General features: G+C 48.3%; 8 protein-coding genes across 9 annotated transcripts; 3 read left to right on the top strand and 5 right to left on the bottom strand.

Annotated features, from left to right (window-relative positions):
- Positions 1 to 168: 168 nt before the first annotated feature.
- LOC108091104 (enhancer of yellow 2 transcription factor) lies at positions 169 to 799 on the top strand. Of its 2 annotated transcripts, none has more exons than XM_017190127.1 (2): positions 169 to 328; positions 407 to 799. In XM_017190127.1, coding segments are annotated over exons 1-2 (288 nt in total). In that variant the 5' UTR covers positions 169 to 327; the 3' UTR covers positions 694 to 799. The 2 variants fall into 2 exon arrangements, with proteins under 2 accessions (XP_017045616.1, XP_017045615.1); XM_017190126.1 differs by having other exon boundaries at positions 387 to 799.
- LOC108091102 (transcription factor grauzone) lies at positions 728 to 3,105 on the bottom strand. Its single transcript, XM_017190124.1, has 4 exons — positions 2,879 to 3,105; positions 1,668 to 2,797; positions 1,226 to 1,610; positions 728 to 1,164 (listed from the first exon to the last, which is right to left on the bottom strand). The coding sequence occupies exons 1-4, from the start codon at positions 3,002 to 3,004 to the stop codon at positions 820 to 822; spliced, it is 1,986 nt and encodes a 661-aa protein (XP_017045613.1). The 5' UTR covers positions 3,005 to 3,105; the 3' UTR covers positions 728 to 819.
- Positions 3,106 to 3,530: 425 nt separating this feature from the next.
- On the bottom strand, positions 3,531 to 4,494 carry LOC108091103 (uncharacterized protein T19C3.4). Its single transcript, XM_017190125.1, has one exon. The coding sequence runs from the start codon at positions 4,404 to 4,406 to the stop codon at positions 3,651 to 3,653; it is 756 nt and encodes a 251-aa protein (XP_017045614.1). The 5' UTR covers positions 4,407 to 4,494; the 3' UTR covers positions 3,531 to 3,650.
- Positions 4,495 to 4,818: 324 nt separating this feature from the next.
- Positions 4,819 to 5,561, top strand: LOC108091118. The gene is made up of 2 exons (XM_017190146.2): positions 4,819 to 5,081; positions 5,141 to 5,561. Exons 1-2 carry the CDS (start codon positions 4,874 to 4,876, stop codon positions 5,488 to 5,490), a joined length of 558 nt encoding a protein of 185 aa, XP_017045635.1. The 5' UTR covers positions 4,819 to 4,873; the 3' UTR covers positions 5,491 to 5,561.
- A 192-nt stretch (positions 5,562 to 5,753) lies between these two features.
- On the bottom strand, positions 5,754 to 6,668 carry LOC108091119 (transmembrane protein 242). Its single transcript, XM_017190147.2, has 3 exons — positions 6,492 to 6,668; positions 6,177 to 6,418; positions 5,754 to 6,117 (listed from the first exon to the last, which is right to left on the bottom strand). Exons 1-3 carry the CDS (start codon positions 6,556 to 6,558, stop codon positions 5,986 to 5,988), a joined length of 441 nt encoding a protein of 146 aa, XP_017045636.1. The 5' UTR covers positions 6,559 to 6,668; the 3' UTR covers positions 5,754 to 5,985.
- A 458-nt stretch (positions 6,669 to 7,126) lies between these two features.
- On the top strand, positions 7,127 to 14,812 carry LOC108091074 (DNA-directed RNA polymerase II subunit RPB1). Its single transcript, XM_017190076.1, has 4 exons — positions 7,127 to 7,528; positions 8,159 to 10,402; positions 10,466 to 12,710; positions 12,904 to 14,812. The coding sequence occupies exons 1-4, from the start codon at positions 7,448 to 7,450 to the stop codon at positions 14,001 to 14,003; spliced, it is 5,670 nt and encodes a 1,889-aa protein (XP_017045565.1). The 5' UTR covers positions 7,127 to 7,447; the 3' UTR covers positions 14,004 to 14,812.
- Positions 14,803 to 19,036, bottom strand: LOC108091075 (putative ATP-dependent RNA helicase BoYb). Its single transcript, XM_017190077.1, has one exon. The coding sequence runs from the start codon at positions 18,980 to 18,982 to the stop codon at positions 15,674 to 15,676; it is 3,309 nt and encodes a 1,102-aa protein (XP_017045566.1). The 5' UTR covers positions 18,983 to 19,036; the 3' UTR covers positions 14,803 to 15,673.
- Positions 19,037 to 20,294: 1,258 nt separating this feature from the next.
- LOC108091125 (peptidoglycan-recognition protein SA) lies at positions 20,295 to 21,286 on the bottom strand. Its single transcript, XM_017190156.2, has 3 exons — positions 20,944 to 21,286; positions 20,697 to 20,815; positions 20,295 to 20,636 (listed from the first exon to the last, which is right to left on the bottom strand). Exons 1-3 carry the CDS (start codon positions 21,243 to 21,245, stop codon positions 20,452 to 20,454), a joined length of 606 nt encoding a protein of 201 aa, XP_017045645.1. The 5' UTR covers positions 21,246 to 21,286; the 3' UTR covers positions 20,295 to 20,451.
- Between the last annotated feature and the right edge of the window lie 2,867 nt (positions 21,287 to 24,153).

Here is a 24,153-nt window from a genome sequence, read left to right as displayed (position 1 = left end):
TGAATGGTTTTTTAGTTTAACAACAGATTAATTTCTGTTTAACTAAATTAAATTAAATTAAAAGGCGTAACTCTTAATCAAAAACGTTATGAGCGTTATATATAATGATATATTTAGCTGCAAACTAGCTAGAATACTAGCCAGATTGTCTGCACTTACAACGGCGGCGACACTAACAACTTACAACAACGGCGAACCGGACAAACAAAAAGAACGAAAGACGCGACGAACCGGGCAAGGAGGAGAAGAGGAAGCGCAGAAGCAGAGGCTGAGGAAGAGGCAGCGGAATCGACAAGGACCAGGAAGAAGAAGACGCCCCAAGAGAGAAGTACATAACTCGTAGAATTAGAACCCCAAAACCCATTTGCCTGGCGTGTCTCATTTAGAATGACCGTTTCCGCCGCAGTGGACCAGTACACAGTGCTCACGGGCGACCGCTCCAAAATAAAGGACCTGCTGTGTAGCCGGCTGACGGAGTGTGGCTGGCGAGACGAGGTGCGCCTGATGTGCCGTACCATCCTGCTGGAAAAGGGCACGAACAACAGCTTCACCGTGGAGCAACTCATCACGGAGGTGACGCCCAAAGCCCGGACTCTGGTCCCGGATGCTGTGAAGAAGGAGCTGCTTATGAAGATTCGCACCATCCTCACGGAGAACGAGGAGGAGGCAGACGAGGCGGAGGACGAGCCCTGAACTGACCGCTGAACACCCACGATTTCCACGCAACTACAGTAATTACTCCAGTTTATTTGTACGGTTTTATACATAAATCCCAGCCAGGGAACGGACACACAAAGTAGCAGACACAGAGACATAGATTCAGTCGGGCGTGGGGCACACGGAGCTGTTGCTTACGAAGTCGAAGCCCTCGGGGTCGGGTATCTCGATCAGGGACTTGGCGATCCCGCCCAGCGGTGGCAGCATATGACCGGCCAGAGTGGTGGGCGCAACCACTTGAGGAGGAGGCGGCGGAAGCGGAGGAGCGACTGGCGCCACTGGAACTGCCGCAGAGGTAATGCTGCTGCTGGGTTGAGAGTACTTCCGCACCCAGTCGTTCGGGTGCATCTTTTTCTTGTGGTTGTGCATGTTGGCGTGCGACTTAAAGGTGCGCGTGCAGAACTGGCACTGGTACAGGTCAATGCCCGTATGGGTGGCCATGTGCTCCTGCAAGAGACGGGGAAACGGGGTTTATAACGACCAGGATGCGATGCACATGCTAACTCACGGCTAAGGCGCGCGGCAGCTTGAACTCCTTTTCGCAGAGGCTACACTTGTGCCGCTTGGCGGAGTGATGGTACCGCATGTGGCTGCTGAGTGCGGCACGGGATGACTTCTCTGCATTGCAGAGCAGGCATCGGTACTTGGTGTCGCCGTCGCGGTCATCATGGCGAGCCAGATGCTTGCGCAGGCTCCGCTCGTCCCGCAGCCAGCGGCCGCACAGGGTACACTGCACCTCCGCCACGGGCCCATCCGGATGCAGCGCCTTCTTGTGGATGAGGAAGTTGGCCTTGCTTCTGAAATGTGTCCCACAAATGTCGCAGATGATGGGCGTGAAGTCGGCCGCGTGCATGCGCTTAACGTGGGCGCTCAGCTCGAACTTCGTGCGGAATCTGAAATGCGAGAAGGGAGAGCATAAGGGGACTGGCTACCGGTCTAGCACAACTCACGTCTTGCCGCAGGTGTCGCACACCTCGGGCCGCTCGGTGCCCTTGTGTCCCTTGAGGTGCATGGTCAGGAGGAACTTCTTGGCGAAGCGAGCCTCGCAGATGGCGCACTGGTGAACCAATTCCTGCTGCTGCGAGTGGAAGCGCAGCATGTGCATCACCTGGCTGTTGCGGTTCAGGAAGTTCTTGCGGCAGCTCTGACAGCTGAAGTACTGCGGGTCCTTGTGGCAGTGCAGATGGTCGACGTATAGCGTCCGCTTCTTATATCGATTGTTGCAGCACTTCACATAGCCGGTGCAGTCGTGCTCCACGCGGAAGTGGCGCTTGAGATCGTTGAAGTCCTCTAGCGGAGCGGCGCAGATGGCGCAGTCTAACTTAACATTGGCGGCAATATAGTCGTCCATCTCCTTGATGCTGCTTCGCTTGACAGGCGCCTCCGAGGGATCGTCATTGTCGTCGGCAGTGACCAGCTTTTTGGTTTTTGGTCGGCCGCGTTTGCCACGGGGCTTTGGCTGCTCGTCGGTGTCTGGAGTCGTTTCAGCTTCTGGTTCCTCATCCTCGTCTTCGTCGTCTTCAAGGTCCTCTTCAGCGCCTGCGGTACTGCGCTTCAGCTCCCTTAGCCGAGCCCGTGACTCCCTTAAGGACAACTCTGTGATCTTGGACTTGTTCTGCTGCTTGCGCTTCTCGTACTTTCTCTTGATGATCTGGTGCGTCTGCTGCAGCGACGTTTTACGCGGCCTTCCTCGAGGGCGTGGCTTCACCGGTTCCGGCTCAGACTCGTCATCTTGGTGCATTTCCGCCTCAAAATCCGGCTCAAAGGTGTCACCGTAGTCGCTGTCCTTTTCATCGCCCGCGGACAGGGCGTCGATGACCGGTTCGCACAAAATGTGATCCTTGATGTCGTCGCCCTCGTAACTAAGTTTTGGCTCGATTGGCGACTCTGTGTTCCATACCACCAGGGCGGGCTCTGGCTCCGCTAGCTCGGGCAGCTCCGGCAGTTCCGTTTTCAGCTGCAGTGAGCGGTGCAGCGAGCGCTGCTTGTCGGCCACCATGGAGCAGAAGTGATCGATCTCAGCCAGCTGCTGCCAGCAACGGTTGCATAGACACGTGGACACCGCATCGTTGGCTGCCAACTAGGGAAGACAAATGGATTTTTGGAGTCACGAAGGGCTTTTGCTAGCTCGAACATGCAAACTATGTCCAAATCTACTCACCACCAACTGCAGATGTCGCTCGATCAGCTCCGCCAGCTGGCACAGGGCCGGTTGCGTCGCCGACGGGTCCTGGCCGAAAATAGGCACCCCGTGCTCAGCATCCTCCAGGCAGAGTCGGCATATCATCTCATAAAACAAAGGACACAAATCGCAAATTCAATCGCGTTAAATGCAGCTGTTTTTTGAGTCGTTGCTGAGTTGTTGCCGCAGGCCTTGCCGGATCGCAGGCAGAAGCAGCCACAGAGATGTCGCGTCGAAAAAGTGCAGAAAAAAAGCTAGAAAATAAGTGGATAAGATGAACGAGGTAATTTGATTTCAATATGATATCTTGTTTACTTCAATCTATAAAAAAACATTAATAAATAAACTCCACTACTTTGCAGAATCTGTGTTCTTCAAAAAAGAGTGGAGTAAATTATTCAAAAACATTAGCTAGTTAATTGATATAAAGTTTTAAATTTTCAAACAACATATAATTTTATTGTTAAATTCATAATATATTTAATTATTTTAAGTTAATATTAAATTAATATAATATAATATAATCTATACTTTTAATATGTGTTATAAAGTTGATCTTATAAAGTGACTTTAACTGTATAGTTATTAAACGGAAAAACTGTATATGATTTGCAATTGCAGAATGATGGGTTTGATTTACGTTTTAATTTATTGATTAGAACTGATTAGGACAAAGATATTTTAGAATGATAATGCTGTATGGTTTGTTGTAAGAGTAACTGAGTAAAAATGTAGGCTTCCAAAAACTGTATTATTTAAGATTCTGCTCCTGATTTTCATCCAGCTTGGGGATTTCCTTGTTGGATGGTATTAACTGCCGCATTGGCTTCGGCGGGGTTTCGGGTTTTTCCTTAGTTGTAAATCCATGATCTTTTGCAACCAAGAAACCGGATTCGGATTCGTTGAGTAAATCCAAACTTGACAGAGTGCTTTTTCTAATAGGATTATCGCTAAGGACCTCATCGATGGTGTCGGATAGGTTTTCCATCTGCTTTCTTTTTTCCTTTAACTGTCTTTTGGCAATAACATCGTTGACTATGTCCTCCATGCTGGGCGTAATCTGAAGGGCTGGACGATGTCCCCGCGAAAGAAGGTAGCTATCCGCCACTGCCATGAGGTGGCCAAGAATAGAGCTGATCAGTTGACCCACTAAATTACCGCCTGTCAAGGTGGCATGGATCAGAACCTGGTCGATAGAAAGCTCGTGGCTGCTGAAGAAGGATCGAAGAAACTCCTCGTAGATCACCTGATTTCCGCCGCCCACGTTGGGTAACAGCCAGAAAAGAAAAAGCAGTTTGACCTCGTTTAGAAACGGAATGATTGCCACCAGAGCCGCGGTCAGAAAATCAAAGAGCACAAAGATCCCGTAGACGATCCAGTACGACATCCACATGTAAAGGTCCTCATCTCTGCGCTTCTGGCTATTCAGGATCTTGTAGGATGAATACGATGGATAAAGACAGCCCACCAATAGGGAGAGCAGGCGCACCAAGTTTGTATAGATCATCGTTTCCGATTTGGGCAACTTTCAAATTTTGTGTTTGCAAAAAATATATCTATCTGGGGCTGGAGTTGATTAGGTGTAACTATGAAAAATTTAACAATTTGGTGAGAACAAGTGTAAGCCTACTTTGCTTTACACAATTAAAAAACAGGAAAGCCGCTTTTTTTTAGCTTGCATTGTGGAAACATTTTTTTTCTTGGTTAATAATAAGAAGATTTTTTATATCTTTAATGGGAAAAAATAATTGCATTTAAAAAGAAGAGTTAGACCAAATTATTAATTTCAGCTTTAAAACATGAATTAATAAATTATTACATATTATTTTGAAATCTGTTGATCGATTTTTTTTAGTAAGCCAAGCTAGATTGACGATATCCAGCTGTGGCCGCACTGGCAATAATAGTTACGGTAAGTGCCTTGGTCGGAAGCGCCTTACAACACTAAAAGTGAATTTGAAAAGACTCGACGCGATGGAACCAATAATAAATCCAGAAAAAAACATAGAAACGACTATATCTTCGTCGGTTCGTTTGGAAAACGTACACTGCAACATGAATAACGATTCGTGTGGCGATCTATCCGACATCGATCTTAAGGACGTGCCCGCCCAGCTAGAGGCCACCTTGAAACCACGACCCTACGAAGCCAGCACTTTGTTCAACATTGACCTAGACGAAAGTAAGTGAATTATTGGTCAACGATTTCAGGAATGGCTACATGTTTAGTTTTCTGTTCAGTCTGGGGGTCCAGCAATCAGGAACAAGAGGTGCAGGACTACAAGGAGCGCGCCCAGCAGGAGCAGCACAAATTCTTTGAGTTCGTTATGCAGGCTGCTCTAGATATGGAGACTCGCCCAGGGGACTTCAAACCAAACGAGGAGCAGCAGCGCTACCTCGATCAGGGCCCCAACCTGCAGAACTTCATACGAGGATCTTTGGTTTTTATAAATACCGCCACTCGATTTCAGGCGGAGCACGAGGATATAGTGGAACTGCAGAACAACCTAGAGGACCAATATCACTTTATGCGAAACACCATGATTAACAACGCTGCGCACCACAATCTGTCCGCTCAACGAAAAAAGTAGAAATAAGCCTATTCATAAAGTTCGGTAATAAATGTAAAGTAGATAAAATAAATTGTTAAAGTTCTCTTAAATTTTCAACTGTTGAATCCCGTAATCGCAAAATAAATTATGTTTAATGCTTAGATACAAGATTAAGTAATGAAAAGAAAAGTCATTTTTTACTGTTCAAATGGAAAAACAGTTAATCAGAAACAATCGGAATATTTGTATGTCCACAGCTTACACACTGGATTCAGTACAATCAAAACGAAAATTCAAACGAATCTGTATTTCACATGATTTATTATTGTTCAACAAACAAATTGGTTCGATCTGTTCTTATCAGACTGGCAGGTGACATAAGTCTCGTCTTTTTTAATCTGCCAATTTTATCCACCAAAGCTATCTTGAAATAAAACATTTGCCTGCATGTAAACTCAATCAACAATAGTTTTGGTTTATGTTTTAGTCTTCTCAGGCGTTAGATTTAAATTTAAGTGTGTGTTTGTGAGCTGCTCATTCTTTGTTCCAGGCGGCGAGGTACTTCATGAGGTCCGTTAGGCTCTCAAAGTCGGTGCGGCTGGCGGGCGGATCGTCCTTGGTAATCCTCGGCAGTGCGTTGCCCATCTTGAGGCGAAATTCCTGAAACTGCAAGCGAAGTTAAAATTAGATGGATGTTTTAGTCTTAATCCAGCGCAAGTGCCCACATCTTTGGCCCCAGACAGCTTCCAAAAGCCGTAGCAGAAGGCGCCGGTTCCCATGACGGCATACAGAGTGCCCCAGCCCAGAGCACGTAATGCCAGGGTGGCACCCTCGTCCATCAGGATCAGTCCTTGTCGCGTTCCAGCCTGCTGGAGGACCTTGTTATCCGCCTTCTTCGCGGTGGCCAACGTACGAGAGAATCCGAACAGCGCCGACACACCACCCACCAGGCCCAAAAAGGCGGCAGCTGCAAAGTGGAGGAGAGGGTGTACTCCAGTGAAATAAGGAATCATAGTGCCGCACGGGATAGGAAAACGCACCCTGGATGCGGAACTTGCGCTCCTTTTCGGCCGCCACAGCATCCGCATTGGCGCCGGCCTCACTCATCGTTCACTGCTTTTGCGCCGCTATTGCGATTTATTGTCGTAATTACCAAAAACGGAGCATACAGCTGATGGCTTGACCGCTCTTGACCGGCCGCTATTTTGCAGCACTGCTCAGGCGGTCGTTGGCCAGCACTGTACACGGAGCTGTCATCAGCGGAAGACAGTGGAAGCGTTACTTGTTTAAAAAAATTTTTTATTAATTGAGATTTATTAACGAGCTTGTCTGTTCTTTAGTTATTCACAGTGGATAACTCTATTAAATGCCTTGGGTTCACATTTTGTGCAAGCTACTAAATTAAAGGAAGAATTTAATTTGGTCTAAATTAACCAAAAACTATGTATTTTGACAAACCAGTTTTTACATGGACATTTTTATGGAAATATTATTTTTTTTTTTGTAATCATTTATCTGTTATTATCGTTGGAAAAAGGAAATTATAATTACATTAGTAAATGTATTAATGCGATAAATATTCTAGCTATAGCTAAAAACAGAGTTCTAGACACCTGGCAGCTCCCTTCGTATGACCGTACTGGGCCGCAGTATCTTCAAATGCAGTCACTACGGGCACACTTTTCGGTCGGCGTTGTCCGCGTTTTCACATCGCATCGCGTAAGAAAAACGGGGAAATTGGCATTCGGTATCGCGTCTTAAGGCCGAGTGTTAAAGAATGCACGGCAAGAAAGCCAGCAACAGATAAAGTTTGTTTATCCAGCCTCGTTTTTGGTCACGCCCCCTCAAATCCTCGCCGTACGATTGCCCCTTTGTTCCTCTTTCGACGGCACGAGGTGAAAAGAGTGACGACGCAGCAGAAAACAGAAAGCAGCCCCACTTCCTGGGAGTCGCAGTCGCCAGTGGTCCCAGTGCGTAGTGGCCACCACCGACCAAGATGAGTACCACCACGGACTCGAAGGCGCCGCTGCGCCAGGTGAAGCGCGTACAGTTCGGCATTTTGTCACCTGATGAAATTGTAAGTGCAGCACCCCAGACCGACGCCATATTGAAAATTGAAAAATTGTAAACGGGGAATTCAAATTCGCAATCGCCCACATCGCATTTCTGCGTGAAATTTTTTCAAATAAATAGATGTCATTAATTTCGCATGCATTTAATTTTCTTTATTTTTCGCTTATATGAGTTGGAATATGAGGTATTGATTCGAGTCAAATAAATATTCTGCTGGATGATTATAGATCCGATTAGTAAAATCTTAGAAAATTCCAATACAATCGAAATCAAAGGAATACGTTCAAGGAGAGGGGGCTTTGAAGTCGGGCTACGACTTATAGAATAGTTGTCTGGGGATAAGTCAGTACTATAATTTTTTACAATAATTATAATTTTGGGTCAAGGATGGATTTTAAATGTTTTTGCCACAAATGCCACGAATCTTCATCGGTTATCTTCAAACATTTTTAATGTAAAATCTTACGATTGTAAATAAAGTAACATGGAGTAGTATGCAGTAGTAGCAGGGACTAGTATTGTTTACATGGATAGGAACTTATTAGATTATTTAATGGGGAATCCCCATGTAGCTTTAGTGTTAATTATTGCAACCCGATCTTAAATGACTTACGGATAAATTTTCCGGTTGCAGCGCCGCATGTCCGTCACCGAGGGAGGTGTTCAGTTCGCGGAGACTATGGAGGGAGGTCGACCCAAACTGGGCGGTCTTATGGACCCGCGCCAGGGCGTCATCGACAGGACATCGCGATGTCAGACGTGTGCCGGCAACATGACCGAGTGCCCCGGTCACTTTGGACACATTGACCTGGCCAAGCCGGTGTTTCACATCGGCTTCATTACCAAGACAATCAAGATCCTGCGCTGCGTGTGCTTCTACTGCTCCAAGATGCTGGTGTCACCGCACAACCCTAAGATCAAGGAGATCGTGATGAAGTCGAAGGGACAGCCACGAAAGCGGTTGGCCTACGTCTACGATCTGTGCAAGGGCAAGACGATTTGCGAGGGCGGCGAGGACATGGACCTGACCAAGGAGAACCAGCAGCCGGACCCCAACAAGAAGCCCGGTCACGGCGGCTGCGGTCACTACCAGCCGTCGATCCGGCGGACGGGACTGGACCTCACCGCCGAGTGGAAGCATCCCAATGAGGACTCGCAGGAGAAGAAGATCGTTGTGTCGGCAGAGCGCGTTTGGGAAATCCTCAAACACATCACCGACGAGGAGTGCTTCATTCTGGGCATGGACCCCAAGTACGCGCGGCCCGACTGGATGATCGTCACTGTGCTGCCCGTTCCGCCCCTGGCTGTGCGTCCAGCGGTCGTGATGTTCGGTGCGGCTAAGAACCAGGACGATTTGACCCACAAGTTGTCCGACATCATCAAGGCGAACAATGAGCTGCGCAAGAACGAGGCCAGTGGTGCGGCGGCGCACGTGATCCAGGAGAACATCAAGATGCTGCAGTTTCACGTGGCCACGCTGGTGGACAACGACATGCCCGGAATGCCCAGGGCTATGCAGAAGTCGGGCAAGCCGCTGAAGGCCATTAAGGCGCGTCTCAAGGGCAAGGAGGGCAGGATCCGTGGAAACCTTATGGGCAAACGTGTGGACTTCTCTGCCCGTACCGTCATCACTCCCGATCCAAATCTGCGCATCGACCAGGTCGGTGTGCCGCGCTCCATTGCCCAGAACTTGACCTTCCCCGAGCTGGTTACGCCCTTTAACATCGATCGCATGCAGGAGTTGGTGCGAAGGGGCAACTCGCAGTATCCGGGAGCCAAGTACATCGTGCGCGACAACGGCGAGCGAATCGATTTGCGCTTCCATCCGAAGTCCTCTGACTTGCATCTGCAGTGCGGCTACAAGGTGGAGCGGCACCTGCGCGACGACGACCTGGTGATTTTCAACCGACAGCCCACGCTGCACAAGATGAGTATGATGGGGCACAGGGTGAAGGTGCTGCCCTGGTCGACGTTCCGCATGAACCTCTCCTGTACGTCGCCCTACAACGCCGATTTCGACGGCGACGAGATGAACCTGCACGTGCCGCAGTCGATGGAGACGCGAGCCGAGGTGGAAAACATCCACATCACGCCCAGACAGATTATCACGCCGCAGGCGAATAAGCCCGTCATGGGTATCGTGCAGGACACTCTGACGGCGGTGCGGAAGATGACCAAGCGCGACGTGTTCATCACGCGCGAGCAGGTGATGAACCTGCTGATGTTTCTGCCCACCTGGGACGGCAAGATGCCGCAGCCGTGCATCCTCAAGCCGCGGCCCCTGTGGACGGGCAAGCAGATCTTCTCCCTGATCATCCCCGGCAACGTAAACATGATCCGCACCCACTCCACGCATCCGGATGAGGAGGATGACGGGCCGTACAAATGGATTTCGCCCGGCGACACCAAGGTAATGGTCGAGCACGGCGAACTGATCATGGGTATTCTCTGCAAGAAGACGCTGGGTACTTCGGCCGGTTCCCTGCTGCATATCTGTTTCCTGGAGCTCGGCCACGACATCGCCGGTCGGTTCTACGGCAACATCCAGACCGTGATCAACAACTGGCTGCTACTCGAGGGCCACAGCATTGGTATCGGTGACACCATTGCCGATCCGCAGACCTACAACGAGATCCAGCAGGCCATCAAGAAGGCCAAGGACGACGTGATAAACGTCATCCAGAAGGCGCACAACATGGAGCTCGAGCCCACGCCGGGTAACACGCTGCGTCAGACGTTCGAGAACAAGGTGAACCGAATCCTGAACGATGCTCGTGACAAGACTGGTGGCTCGGCCAAGAAGTCTCTGACTGAGTACAACAATCTGAAGGCTATGGTGGTGTCCGGCTCCAAGGGATCCAACATTAACATCTCTCAGGTGAGTTACACGTTTGCGATTTCATTGCTGTCCCGCTTAACTGTTTGGTTTTCCCCCTTCCAGGTTATTGCTTGTGTGGGTCAGCAGAACGTGGAGGGCAAACGGATCCCGTACGGTTTCCGCAAGCGCACTCTGCCCCACTTCATCAAGGACGATTACGGTCCCGAGTCGCGAGGCTTCGTGGAGAACTCGTACCTGGCCGGCCTGACTCCCTCGGAGTTCTACTTCCACGCCATGGGCGGTCGTGAGGGTCTTATCGATACCGCTGTGAAAACAGCCGAAACCGGTTACATCCAGCGTCGTCTCATAAAGGCTATGGAGTCGGTGATGGTCAACTACGACGGCACGGTGCGAAACTCGGTGGGCCAGCTCATCCAGCTGCGTTACGGCGAGGACGGCCTGTGCGGCGAGCTGGTCGAGTTCCAGAACATGCCCACGGTGAAGCTGTCGAACAAGGCGTTTGAGAAGCGCTTCAAGTTCGACTGGAGCAACGAGCGGTACATGCGGAAGGTATTCACGGACGACGTGATCAAGGAGATGACCGACAGCAGCGAGGCCATCCAGGAACTGGAGGCGGAGTGGGACCGCCTGGTCGTCGATCGCGACAGCCTGCGTCAGATCTTCCCCAACGGCGACTCGAAGGTGGTGCTGCCGTGCAACCTGCAACGCATGATCTGGAACGTCCAGAAGATCTTTCACATCAACAAGCGCCTGCCCACGGACCTCTCGCCCATGCGGGTGATCAAGGGAGTCAAGGGACTGCTCGAGCGGTGCGTCATTGTCACGGGCAACGATCGGATATCGAAGCAGGCCAACGAGAACGCCACGCTGCTGTTCCAGTGCCTCATCCGCTCGACGCTCTGCACCAAGTACGTGTCGGAGGAGTTCCGTCTGTCCACAGAGGCCTTCGAGTGGTTGATCGGAGAAATCGAGACGCGTTTCCAGCAGGCCCAGGCCAATCCCGGCGAGATGGTGGGTGCGCTAGCCGCCCAGAGTTTGGGTGAGCCTGCCACCCAGATGACACTGAACACCTTCCATTTTGCTGGTGTGTCCTCGAAGAACGTGACCCTGGGTGTGCCGCGACTCAAGGAGATCATCAACATATCCAAGAAGCCCAAGGCCCCGTCGCTAACCGTCTTCCTCACCGGCGGCGCTGCCCGCGACGCAGAGAAGGCCAAGAACGTGCTGTGCCGGCTGGAGCACACCACGCTGCGCAAGGTGACAGCCAACACAGCCATCTACTACGATCCAGACCCGCAGAGAACGGTGATATCCGAGGACCAGGAGTTCGTGAACGTCTACTACGAAATGCCCGACTTCGATCCCACGCGCATCTCGCCCTGGCTGCTCCGCATCGAGTTGGACCGCAAGCGGATGACGGACAAGAAGCTGACCATGGAGCAGATCGCCGAAAAGATCAACGTGGGCTTCGGCGAGGACCTCAACTGCATCTTCAACGACGACAACGCCGACAAGCTGGTGCTGCGCATCCGGATCATGAACAACGAGGAGAACAAGTTCCAGGACGAGGACGAGGCCGTTGACAAGATGGAGGACGACATGTTCCTGCGCTGCATCGAGGCCAACATGCTGTCGGACATGACCCTGCAGGGCATCGAGGCCATTGGCAAGGTGTACATGCATTTGCCACAGACGGACAGCAAGAAGCGCATCGTGATCACGGAGACCGGCGAGTTCAAGGCCATCGGCGAGTGGCTGCTCGAGACGGACGGCACCTCGATGATGAAGGTCCTCTCTGAGCGAGACGTCGACCCCATCCGCACTTCCTCGAACGACATCTGCGAGATCTTCCAGGTGCTGGGCATCGAGGCGGTGCGGAAGTCCGTCGAGAAGGAGATGAACGCCGTGCTGCAGTTCTACGGCCTGTACGTGAACTACCGCCACTTGGCCCTCCTGTGCGACGTGATGACCGCCAAGGGCCATCTGATGGCCATCACTCGGCACGGCATTAACAGACAGGACACCGGCGCCCTTATGCGTTGCTCCTTCGAGGAAACGGTGGACGTGCTGATGGACGCCGCCGCCCACGCGGAAACGGATCCCATGAGGGGCGTGTCCGAGAACATCATCATGGGCCAGCTGCCCAAGATGGGCACCGGCTGCTTCGACCTGCTGCTCGACGCCGAGAAGTGTCGCTTCGGCATCGAGATCCCCAACACACTGGGCAGCAGCATGCTGGGCGGCGCTGCCATGTTCATCGGCGGCGGGTCCACGCCGAGCATGACGCCACCGATGACGCCCTGGGTGAACTGCAACACGCCGCGTTACTTCTCGCCACCAGGCCACGGTGAGTACCTTAGCTGTCTTGCAGTTTTGATTTCTACCTTTGCTCAATCTGCCAGTAGATTATTTTCGGTTTCTTTTTTGGCTTTAATCCGTCAATCAAGATAATGATTTTGCCCTAAAAAAAAGGCTATAAATATATGTATTTGCTTATTGTACTATAACATTTTCCCTCTCTTTCTTTCTTGTGTTTATAGTGAGCGCCATGACTCCCGGAGGTCCGAGTTTCTCGCCATCGGCTGCGTCAGATGCCTCCGGAATGTCGCCCAGCTGGTCGCCTGCTCATCCGGGCTCGTCGCCCAGTTCGCCAAGCCCCTCGATGTCGCCGTACTTCCCGGCATCGCCGAGCGTTTCACCGTCTTACTCCCCAACGAGTCCGAACTACACGGCCTCGTCGCCTGGTGGTGCCTCGCCCAACTACTCGCCTTCGAGTCCGAACTATTCGCCGACATCACCTTTGTATGCGTCAGCGAGTCCGCACTACGCCTCGACGTCGACGAATTTCAATCCCCAGTCGACGGGCTACTCGCCATCTTCGTCCGGATACTCGCCGACTTCGTCTGTGTACTCACCCACGCCGCACTTCCAGTCGAGTCCGTCGTTCGCGGGCAGTGGCAGCAACATGTATTCGCCGGGCAATGCCTACTCGCCCAGCTCGTCGAACTACTCGCCCAACTCACCCTCCTACTCGCCGACATCGCCATCCTACTCGCCGTCGAGTCCCTCGTACTCGCCCACGTCGCCATGCTACTCTCCCACATCGCCGTCTTACTCGCCAACGAGTCCCAACTATACTCCCGTAACACCATCCTACTCGCCGACTAGTCCGAACTACTCAGCGTCGCCGCACTATTCACCGGCATCGCCGGCCTATTCGCAGACAGGGGTCAAGTACTCTCCGACATCGCCCACGTACTCGCCGCCATCGCCGTCCTACGATGGATCGCCAGGATCGCCGCAGTACACACCAGGATCGCCGCAGTATTCGCCGGCATCTCCCAAGTACTCGCCGACCTCTCCGCTCTACTCGCCCAGTTCGCCGCAGCATTCGCCGTCGAACCAGTACAGTCCCACTGGGTCGACCTACTCGGCGACGAGTCCGCGCTACTCGCCCAACATGTCCATCTACTCGCCGAGCAGCACCAAATACTCGCCCACCTCACCAACGTACACGCCCACGGCCCGCAACTACTCGCCCACGTCGCCGATGTACTCGCCGACGGCGCCATCCCACTACAGTCCCACAAGTCCGGCCTACTCGCCCAGCAGTCCCACGTTCGAAGAGAGCGACGACTGAGGAAAGGAGGACGGGGGCAGCTCCCCCGGCACGGCACGATCCCCGGAGCGCTCGAGCCGTAGCTAAGATTCGACTACGATCGACCTCCGGGAAGGCAAGCCGATTTTAACCATTCAAAGTCCGAAGTCATAGCAGAAAGGTCACCCGATGAATAAAATTATTAGTGTATGCACTAGAAGTTTCAATAATTTTGCCGATTTGCAATGCAGTGTACTATTTATTTTTAAGAACTGTGCGCAGTTTATTCGCCCTTAAACCAGGAAATCCCTCTTTCAGAGCTATTGTTGAAACACTTGTAGAGAAGTGAATTTCAGATCATTACTATTTGCACAAATTTGTAGAAGAGGAATTACTTCGCTAGCAGAAATAGGCAAAAGTAACACTTTACGCAATTGTTTAATGTTTTCAAGATTCTTGTCACCTTTATGCTACGGACTTTTAGTTTTTTACATCTATTTTTTTCTTGGCCTAAAGTTAGTAGAACGACCCTAGTTGATAAGTATAAAGGGAAAGTAATTAGGATAACTACAGCGGGATACAACCAGTAAACACCAAACTCCTTATGTAACCACTTTTATGTATCCTTTTTAACCAACCCGCTTAGTTGTTGACACCAGCAAAATGTTATCGCCCCCACATAGGAACTATGTCTGCACTCAGAAAAGTTTCGTATATGTCCGCGGACATGCATACAACACTATCTATATAATCATATATATTTTTATGACCAAAACGGAAATCTTTTTGTAAATTATGACACAAAAACGAGTAGAAAAATATTTAATAAAAACAAAAAAAGTTAATTAAAACCACGTTTTTGTATTTCATTGATTTTCATATATGTTAGTAGTGGATTTTCAGCAACAACATTTCAGTTACACTAACTGCAATGGTTTTAAAGGGTAAATCACAATAAAATATGCGTTGGGAATTCATACAAATAAGTTTTCCTATGGCAGCTACATATATGGTACTAAAGTCCAATCTCCGATTGTTCCTATGACAGTTAAATGAATTATCTTCCGATGTTAGCAACATTTAGTTTGTAATTCAAGAGAAAACGCAATGTTCCAAAAATAATGCTTATGAGATTATGATACATTTCTATAGTTCAACTTTTGTTTAAATTTCAAAAGTTTTTTTATAATTCTATACTCCACAAAACTACGTTAATTTTAAATAGATTACATAATATAATGGTCCGATTTTCATGATGTTTAATTTAAATTTTAAGTCACTTAACAAAACGGTATATAACATTTGTTTTCCCATTGTTTTTCCGTTTTTTTCTATGGCTATATCGACGCATTTCCGCGAAAGTATCGTATGTCGCTTTTTTCAAAATTGAGAATGCAAAATTGTTAGGCACCTAATGTCTCACTACCTTGTGAAATATTATAACTGAAAACCCTAGAGTTCCGATAAAAATTAAGTTTCAATTTAATCGTATGTTACAGTGCTCCTAAGAGATTAAATAAAAAAAGCTTCTCCTGTAAAATTGAATTTTTCAACATACGATACACTCGCGGAAATGCGTCGATATGATTTAGTCGAGCAATATATACATAAATATGTGTATACTTTATGAGGTTGGATGTGTCTCCTTCACTGCGACGCCTGCATCTGACTGAAATTAGAATACCCTCTTCAAATATTTTCGTTTTTCCTTTTTAGTCGTATAATGTGTTAATGTCCCCGCGCTCGACTCCAACCAGGTTGGGCTCTTCGTCCTCACTTTCCTCGCTCGCTTCCTGCGATCTGGCTTTTGGTTTCGCATAACCGAAATTCTCCAGGAAGCGAATCAATCGGGATCTCGCCTTCTGCTGGTGGTAGTCAACCTTGTCGAACATATCGTAGTTGGGCTTGAGGAAACGGTACTCGCCGAGGGCCAGTGGACAGTAGCGGGCTAACTCCTTGGTGACGCTAATGTACACGGTGCGTCCGCGGCTGTGATGGCGCAGACTTCTGCATGGAAGCTTCAGGGTCAGAACGAACTGCTGTATCAGACTTGAGGACTTGGAGGTGGCCCTGAAGAATATCTGTGGTTCCTGCAGGAAGCAACTATACTCCTGACCATCGTCTGGTAGGGAAACTTGCAGCTCCAACGTACTAATGGTCTGATAGTAGGTTACCGGCGGACGCACCACATTGGGTGGTAGTTCAATCTCCATCTGGAAGTGGTTAGGTGGTTCTTTCGCTGGCTTAGCAGCACTTGCCTTATTATTCTGCTTGGGTCTCCGTTTGATACTGTCCTCAGTGCTCAAGACCTGCTTGAGAAATTCAACTGGATCGTTGCAGTTTCGATCGGATTCTTTTGGCTGAGCCTGTTCCTTCCTATCTTCCAGCTGAAGGAGGGCGCACTTCCTCACGCACTCGTACAGCTGGGCCACCTTATCGTTCTCGGAGTTGGCCCCGGTGTTTTCGTTTGTTCTGACGGAGAGGTTCGTCATCTCACCAGCAAGCTCTTCTCCCATTGCAGACCCGGCTGCGCGCTGTATCTGCTGTAATTCGTTCTCCCTGCCCATCTCGAGAGCCAACTTCACCAGTCGTTGGCATCTCCCACTCAAGACGGGCTTGCTCTGCACCTGTGCTGGGCACGCTTCCTTCAACTTATTTTCCACTTCGTTCTCCTCCGGCTGCTCCGCTCTTGCCTTGTGCCCTGCAAGGTCTCCTTCTTCTTCAACATCTATTAACGCCTCCTTGAAGAAGTCCCTGATCCAGTCGGTCGCTTGCACACATCTTTTGGCCATAGTGGTGGCTATCAGCTTCTTTGCAAGACACAGATACCGCAGATGCGTCTTGATTTGGTCGGCGTACACGATGGCCACCAGATCCCGGACGAAGAGTGTGCCGGCGGCGGTGAACTCGATTTTGGCCTGAAGGAAGTGATCATTGGGCAACTGAGACAGCACGTACCTGACATCCTGCTTGCTCTCTTCGGTCCAGCTGCGCTCCCCAGAATACGGCACCAGGCCGAAAAGCCGGAGGTCGCAGGCCAATGGTGGCTCCCGCTGCACCGCCTCCGGACAGTCGAAGAGCTGGCCACAAGTGGTGACGGTGGTGCGCGTGTCCACATCCAGGCCTTGCACCTCCACCGACAAATCGGATTGGACCACTTTGGGGTTTTCTATGGCCGCTACTTTCAGCACGCGAACCCTTTCCTTGGTGAACTTGCCGTGGTACATGCAGATGTCGCCGACCACCGGGGGCCAGTACCGTCGGGGCTCCTGCTCCTGCATTAACTGGAGGCGCATCTGCTGCACTGCCGGATTGGGCAGCAGCTGCCAGGTGCCGTTCGGAGGCATGTGCTCCAGCAGCCGGACACAAAAGTGTGTTGGCGAGTACACCCGGACCAACTGGAGCTTGACATCTCCGGACGCGGGCATGTAATCCGGACACCTGTCCGCATTCGATAGGTGATGACGATCCGTGCAGACGGGCTTGTAGCATTTGCCCAGCGTTAGGATCTGGCTGCACAGGGTTACCTTCTTGTTATTGGCATTGTCCATCTCCTGCCTAAGGCGCTTGGCCACCGCCAACACGGCGGGGTCCACCTCCTGGTGGACCTGAAGGAAGTCCACGAGACGCGGCAGTTTCCGGTGATTGCTGTCGTCGAGGAGCACCAGCGATTGCAACTGCCTTTTCAAGGGACCAACCGGGGAAGCAAAAAGGTTGCTTAGGTGCTCGGACAGCACGAGGTGCCGCAGCTTGAACTGGCTCCACGACCTGCTCATGCTGTAGTGGATCAAGGAGTGCGCGTCCCGGATGATCAGCTCCGGGCAGCTGTCGGTGCACAGCAGGATCGCGCCGCAGGTGTTCTCCTGCCAGCTCAGCACCCTCTCGTGCACCGTCATTCCCGCGGTCTGGAAGTAGGGCAGGCAGTCGTAGCCCTGATCCTCCAGAGCCACCACTAGCTGCTGAATGTCCGTGTCGTTGGTGCAGAAGATCACCGTGCGGAAATCCTTCGGTGGACACTGCTGTAGCGCTTGGACCACCGCCCTGCTTTTGGCCGCAGAGCAGGAAATGGAAATCCGAATGCGAGTTCCGCCGTATAGAGCTGCCTCCAGTATGTCCCCGAACACAAGAGCCGGGTCATCGTTCACCGCTCTCAACTCGGCCATTAGCTTGGGTCTGTAGTGCTGGGAAACCATCACCACTTGCGGGTGGCTTGTGAGGGGCAGAAGCCCCTGAACAACTTGCTGTGCAGCGGTTAGCTGCTCCGCGGACATCAGGTCCACGTCGTCATAAACTAGAAACTGGAGGCGTGGGAAGCGCATCAGGCCGGGATGCTCCTGCCAGAACCAGACCAGCTGCGCAGGAGTGGCCACCAGGCAGCCCACTCCGTTGAGGAGCCTCAGGAAGAACTCGGCGCTTCTGGTCGTGGATACATTGAGGGTGAGTGTGAACCAATCCTCCTTCTTCGTATGGCGCAGCAGGGCGTGGCACAGGGCGCTCACCTGGAGAACGCGCTGCAAATCGGGGACCACAATCAAGGCCCTGGGGCCGTACTCATCGGGTCGCCAGGCCCCTGTCTCCAGAAACCCGAGGGGGGAAGGGTCCTCCTTTAGGGGGTGAGTGTCCGTGCAAACAGCATGGCAAACGACTGGCAAGTAGGACAACGTGCGCCCACTGCATGGAGCGCCCACGATCATCGCCCCTCTTCCCGCGCCTTTGGCCAAATGCGGCCAAGTGTAGCTCTGCAGGCGGAGCAGCTTGTTCAGGCCCAGCTTATGCATCGATTCCAGGATGTGCGGCAGCAGAAAGACCTCGCCGAAATTGCGGACGGGACGCAGAGGGCACCTTCCGTGCGCCACCACATACTCGGAGCAGATGGTTCCCTTTAGTGGGCGCAGTACGCAGTCGACTCCCTCGTAGTCGATGCCCTCCACGCTGGCGGAGCTGCTGTTGGTGATCTTCTCCCAGGTGTCGTCAAAGTTGTCCATTATTTTGGACAATTTCTCATCGCAAATACTTCCCATCTTGCCGGACTGGAAATCGAAAACGCAGTTACATATGTTGCCTGCGCTCGCGAGTTTGTGCTTCCTGGAATTTCCAATCGATAAGCTCTCGATCGGGAATTAAGCTCCGTTGGTATTACGGACTTGAGCGCAGTGCTCCCAACTTAGGGCTTTTCCCCCCAGATTACGGCGGTAAATAAGTAGGTATTAGTATTTTTGACTCTTTATATTTTTAAACTAATAATGTTAAAAATATTATTATTATTTTTTTTAAAGAATTCAAATGGATTTCGTTTGAACCAATGTAGCCAACATTAATATTTATTTATTGACCTACCCACTGATAACGACTTCTAGTTCGTAATTCTTCAAGCACTCTCTGCCAGCTCCAAACGATTCAAAACTATTCACATTTCTTCAAAAAAATATTGGTGAATTGCCAATCTCAAAAAGAACAGATGCGAGTATTGATCTCAGACAGTACTTTAATCTAAAGCACTCTGAAGAAAATGGATCCCCAACAATTTTGGGAGGTAAGTGTTCCAGTTTTCACTGAATATAAGGAAAAACATAACATTTCTTCAAAAAAAAATAACATTTCTTTAATTTCAGCATAATGAACCTAATTTAAAAAAATTAGTGACGAAATTTCTGTGTGTTCCCGAAACCTCGACCGAGTCGGAGCGTATGTTCAGCAAGTTATAAATAACCGCAGGGCTTCGCTTAAGGCGAAGCCTTAAAAAAAAAATTCCTGGATAGAATAATTTTTTTTTAAATTTTCTTTTAAAAATTACCTGAATTTTATTGATCTCTGTTGAAGTTGACTTATGATTTATGTTAATGATAAGATAGAATAATTATGATCTTTTTATTTTTGTTTGTTATTTTGTACGAGTATAAACCTTAAAAAACATAAAAACCTTTATATGAAAAAAATAAGTAAATATGCAACATACTATCAATTCTATCGAATTTTTGCTTTGAAAACATCGAAAATATCGAATGGCGCGACCATCGATAGTTTTCCAGCTTTACTCTGTGGTGACTGGCGGCAATAGTGGCGCCACTGGCGGATTTTATTTGCCTGTGCATATGGTGGCGTATGTTTGACATTAGCTTATTTTTGACAGATAGTATAACGCCGAAATATCATGAACTTGAAAATATTTCAATTCGGATTAGCATTTGCCACTGTTCCAATTTCAAAAGGGAGTGCCGAACGTGCATTCTCAAAAATAAGTTCCGGGATAGACTATCCATTAAAATGTTGCAAAGCGTCTTGATGGTCCGATTTACATTAAATCGAAATGGTGGATCGTGTACAGCATAAATAATATTTTATATTTACTTTTTATTTAATAGTTAGTACAGTCCGTTTTATAGGTTTGTTATTATTTAATTCACAATTATATTTTAAAGCTGCATTAAAATATTGTATTTTGAGGTGACCTATCAATTAATCGACGCGTTTAACAGGTTTGGGTGCCAATTCAGGGATTCGAAAGCCAGTGCGGCCACTCTTGGATCTCGTTATACAGCGTCAACCCAGGACTCTGGGTGCTAATCACCTGGGATCCGGCGATCAGGGCGTAGTCCTCACTCAATTCGCCCTGATGCACTCCGCAGGACAGAAGATCCTTGGCAGCCTGCAGCGCCGCCTCTGTTGGAAGTTTATCTGGCGGATATCGAGATCATATAGTGCTCTCTCCGGTGAAAGAGATAATCTGCAACTCACCCACAAAGCTCCCGATAAAGGCTATGCCTGTGCCATTGCCATTGTACCCATAGGTGTGAGCTCCTCGCAGTCCCCATCCAGTTCCCTCGTACACAATGCCATCACTGCCAATTAGGAAGCTGGAAGAGATCACTCGTTACCTTGGTAGTTACTTAGACTTAAAATTACTTTGTTTTTTCCGATATATAGAGTAAGTAAGTCTGACCGGCTTACTATATTACTAATACTATTAGTATGTCTTCCTTACTTGTAGCTGATGTCATTGTAGTTCAGCTCGTGCTGATGGTAGCTCTGCATGTTCTGAAGAATCTCGGCGCACTTGAGCAGTCCGCTGCACTCGCCGGTGACCGTGTGGTGGATAACCACGAAGCGGATGGGGCGGACCTGGTAGTGGAGCCCCAGGGAGGGCTTGCCGCCCCACTGGCGCTTCAGCTTGATGGTCGGGCAGTTGTCCGCTCGATTCCGCGGCTTTCCGGCGGACACGGCGGCCAATGTGGCCACCAGGAGCAGAAGGAGCAGAACTTGAGAAACAAAGCGAGCGGAGCACATGATCTGAGCAGATCTAATGTCGGAGGAGAACTGCTCTCCGGAGCTTATCAGCGGGACTTATCACCGCCAGCGATCCGAGCTTTCGCCATTCAACCACGAGCTTGCGATCCGAGAGACCCGCAGGGAACTCCCATCCCTAACCAGAATCCCATCTCGCGATCTTTCGGTCTCGATCTCGATCTCCGCATTCTTTGTTCGGTTCTTTTGTGACGAGCAAAAAGTCCAAACAAGCATTTAAAACAGGTTGCAGGCCGCTCTGCGTTGGCATTTCCGATTTCCACCTACTCGCTTCCCAGAAGTAATGAAGGGTTTGTGGCGCTCAATCAGAGAATCTTAGTATACAATTCTTATAATCAATTTAAATTACAGATACGCCGATTGTCTTGCGAGCAGTGTGCTGATAACGGACAAATAAAGCTTACAATATTTTGTACAACGTTCATCTCACAACATATACGCAACGAACATGTACGAGAAACAGATCTTAGAATAATTAATTGGTTAATTAATTTCTTCGTATTCCGTGCTGAATCTTTCAAACATCTGTTTCAGTTTTATATAATGTCGGATTTAACTCGTGGGTAAAACACAAAGAAAACACTTTTATCAATGAGTAAAGTAATGCAGGCTGTCGCGAAGAACAGTTTAAATTGATTTTTATATGTTGCAATACAGTTCCTTTTTTGCAACTTATATATGTGCATAAAAATTCATAAAAAAATTTAAATAGGTTACTGAAAATATGTTAACTTGTCACCTAATTTTGTATGGGTCAGAAATATTGTTCTTATAATATATTACTTAACTTGTGAAAGTGGTCGCTCTTCCTATTTAATGCTAATTGGAACCCTTAATTCGAAACATTATAACTGTCCACATATCGGTTTATAAATTTTTATCTTATCAGGCTTCCCTTCAGATCATCGGGATGCACATACGTTTGCGGTACTTTCGTATATAGCCACAGATTCTTCTATCAGCTGTTGTATAAAAATATAACAAATGTCGCTAACTTGAACTTAGTGAAATGGTGAGATCAAAACATTCGCAATTTAAATATTTTATAGACATTGTATTTTGGACAGCAATTCAGAATTGACTTCCATAGGCATTTCTGAATTGCTCTTTCATAGAGTCAAAAGGAAATCATAACAATGCGCCTTTTAACGTTAAGTTATTTAGGTTCCCCCTTTACGATATATTTATTTAAAAAATTATATTCGAAAGCAAATATATTCACGTACTGCGAGCCGAAATGTCGAAAATGCATTCCATCAGCGGACAATAGAGAGAATTAAAGGTGCTTATGTCGCCCCTTTTTTGGTAAATGGGTGTGCCAAAATGTTTTTCTACAAATTGATAATGAAAATCCGTTTAAAGTGTTGGTATTTTCATACTCGCTGTGGGTAGTATAATTTCAGCCAGATAAATACTCCTCGGGGCTTGGTTGTTTCGGATCTAATGAAGATTTCAGACACCAGGTAAACATAATCCGCAGTAGGTTGTAACTGGTAAATTATAGTTTCCTAATTTCGATATCCACAGATTTTGTTTCAGTTGATCTGATCATAAAGTTCCAATTGGAAAAATCTGAAAAATTATACATTTTCAGATAAAATTTAAAATAAATTATTAAATAAGTATTGTTTTGAAACAACTCCAATACTCGTACGCGAAAATATTTTAAAAATACCGAAAAGCCAAATAACTTGATAGATGTGAAATATGTATGTATGTTATGTATACCATAATTCAAAACATTGTAGTTTAGTATACCTTTAATCGACCCAAAGATAGAAAAAAAGCTTGGATTAATGCACAATATATGTATAGCCGACAGGCCCGTATCCAGAAATTTGTTTCGGGGGGTGCTCAAGGACAAAAATCAATAAAAAATGTGGACTTATTCGAATAAATTCAATAAATTAAATTAAATTTGGCTTAGTTTCAGTCTACTGATCTATACGTTCCTGTTAGGTCAGGTTTCTTCTACTGAAGACTTTTTAATGAAAAATCTTAAATAGAAAAAATTTTTGAATTTAAAGATTTCGGGGGGTGCCCGGGCCCCCCGGGCACCCCCCCTGGATACGTGCCTGATAGCCGATGTCAACTTTCTTGTTTGAATTTGATTTTGGGATAAGATATATAATTTCCGGATAGGATTACTAATTTCTAGCATGGCGATGCTAATCGCACTGCGAACTTAATTCTAATGTCAAGACTCTATAAATTGCCAATTACTCATGGTATGTTTTGTATTTGCATGCCTTAAGGTTCTTCTCCGAAGGCGATCCGCATTGCTCATGCATTACGCTACCCGGCTGATGAGCTCTGTTTTTCGTTCATTGGGCTTTATGGCTGTTATTGATAAACGCTGCTTCCCTGATAACTGCCACCCACCGGCAGGGGGCTCCGGGGCATCTCACTCAGCTGGCGCTGCATTACTCATCGTCCTCTCTCGAAATATTGTTGGTACACGGGAGAAAACGATTGCTAAAATTCGAAAGTGTAGAACCTAAATTGACACATAAAAATATTTTAAATAGTTGCCTAATACGAAGATATCTTATACAATTTTTGTTTTGAATTTCCTTTTCAATCATTTACATAACTATCTTTACATAACAATTTATTTTGAACTAGCTAGCAGACCTAAAAAGAACAACACATTTTATTTACTTTAATAAAAAACATGCAAAACTATCTCAACATACTCATACTTAAAACAGATATTCGACTCAGTTATAACTATAAAATCACATTCAACTGTACGACTGGAAAGTGCACTCACGAGGGTTTCTTCCAGTGCACTCTCTTTCGCCTTAACCCACTTATCCCACTCTCCTCCACTCAGGTGGCGCTGAGTCAGAGAAAATGTTTGACGGACTTTGCGGTCCGCCACCGAGTG

This window comes from Drosophila ficusphila, unplaced genomic scaffold (genome assembly GCF_018152265.1).
Source record: "Drosophila ficusphila isolate 14025-0441.05 unplaced genomic scaffold, ASM1815226v1 contig_198, whole genome shotgun sequence".
Lineage (NCBI taxonomy): Eukaryota > Metazoa > Arthropoda > Insecta > Diptera > Drosophilidae > Drosophila > Drosophila ficusphila.
The sequence above is the reverse complement of the archived record's forward strand: the minus strand, read 5'-3'. Positions and strand labels throughout refer to the sequence as shown.

Coding starts and splice junctions, on each gene's coding strand:
- LOC108091104 (XM_017190126.1), top strand. CDS start 388: ATGACCGTTTCCGCCGCAGTGGACCAGTACACAGTGCTCACGGGCGAC.
- LOC108091102 (XM_017190124.1), bottom strand. CDS start 3,004: ATGATATGCCGACTCTGCCTGGAGGATGCTGAGCACGGGGTGCCTATT. Junction 2,798..2,878: donor AGCGACATCTGCAGTTGGTG/GTGAGTAGATTT, acceptor TGTCTTCCCTAG/TTGGCAGCCAACGATGCGGT. Junction 1,165..1,225: donor AGCTGCCGCGCGCCTTAGCC/GTGAGTTAGCAT, acceptor CGTCTCTTGCAG/GAGCACATGGCCACCCATAC.
- LOC108091103 (XM_017190125.1), bottom strand. CDS start 4,406: ATGATCTATACAAACTTGGTGCGCCTGCTCTCCCTATTGGTGGGCTGT.
- LOC108091118 (XM_017190146.2), top strand. CDS start 4,874: ATGGAACCAATAATAAATCCAGAAAAAAACATAGAAACGACTATATCT. Junction 5,082..5,140: donor CAACATTGACCTAGACGAAA/GTAAGTGAATTA, acceptor TTTTCTGTTCAG/TCTGGGGGTCCAGCAATCAG.
- LOC108091119 (XM_017190147.2), bottom strand. CDS start 6,558: ATGAGTGAGGCCGGCGCCAATGCGGATGCTGTGGCGGCCGAAAAGGAG. Junction 6,419..6,491: donor GCGCAAGTTCCGCATCCAGG/GTGCGTTTTCCT, acceptor TCCACTTTGCAG/CTGCCGCCTTTTTGGGCCTG. Junction 6,118..6,176: donor AGCTGTCTGGGGCCAAAGAT/GTGGGCACTTGC, acceptor CTTCGCTTGCAG/TTTCAGGAATTTCGCCTCAA.
- LOC108091074 (XM_017190076.1), top strand. CDS start 7,448: ATGAGTACCACCACGGACTCGAAGGCGCCGCTGCGCCAGGTGAAGCGC. Junction 7,529..8,158: donor TTTTGTCACCTGATGAAATT/GTAAGTGCAGCA, acceptor TTCCGGTTGCAG/CGCCGCATGTCCGTCACCGA. Junction 12,711..12,903: donor CTTCTCGCCACCAGGCCACG/GTGAGTACCTTA, acceptor TTGTGTTTATAG/TGAGCGCCATGACTCCCGGA.
- LOC108091075 (XM_017190077.1), bottom strand. CDS start 18,982: ATGGGAAGTATTTGCGATGAGAAATTGTCCAAAATAATGGACAACTTT.
- LOC108091125 (XM_017190156.2), bottom strand. CDS start 21,245: ATGTGCTCCGCTCGCTTTGTTTCTCAAGTTCTGCTCCTTCTGCTCCTG. Junction 20,816..20,943: donor TACAATGACATCAGCTACAA/GTAAGGAAGACA, acceptor GATCTCTTCCAG/CTTCCTAATTGGCAGTGATG. Junction 20,637..20,696: donor CTTTATCGGGAGCTTTGTGG/GTGAGTTGCAGA, acceptor GATATCCGCCAG/ATAAACTTCCAACAGAGGCG.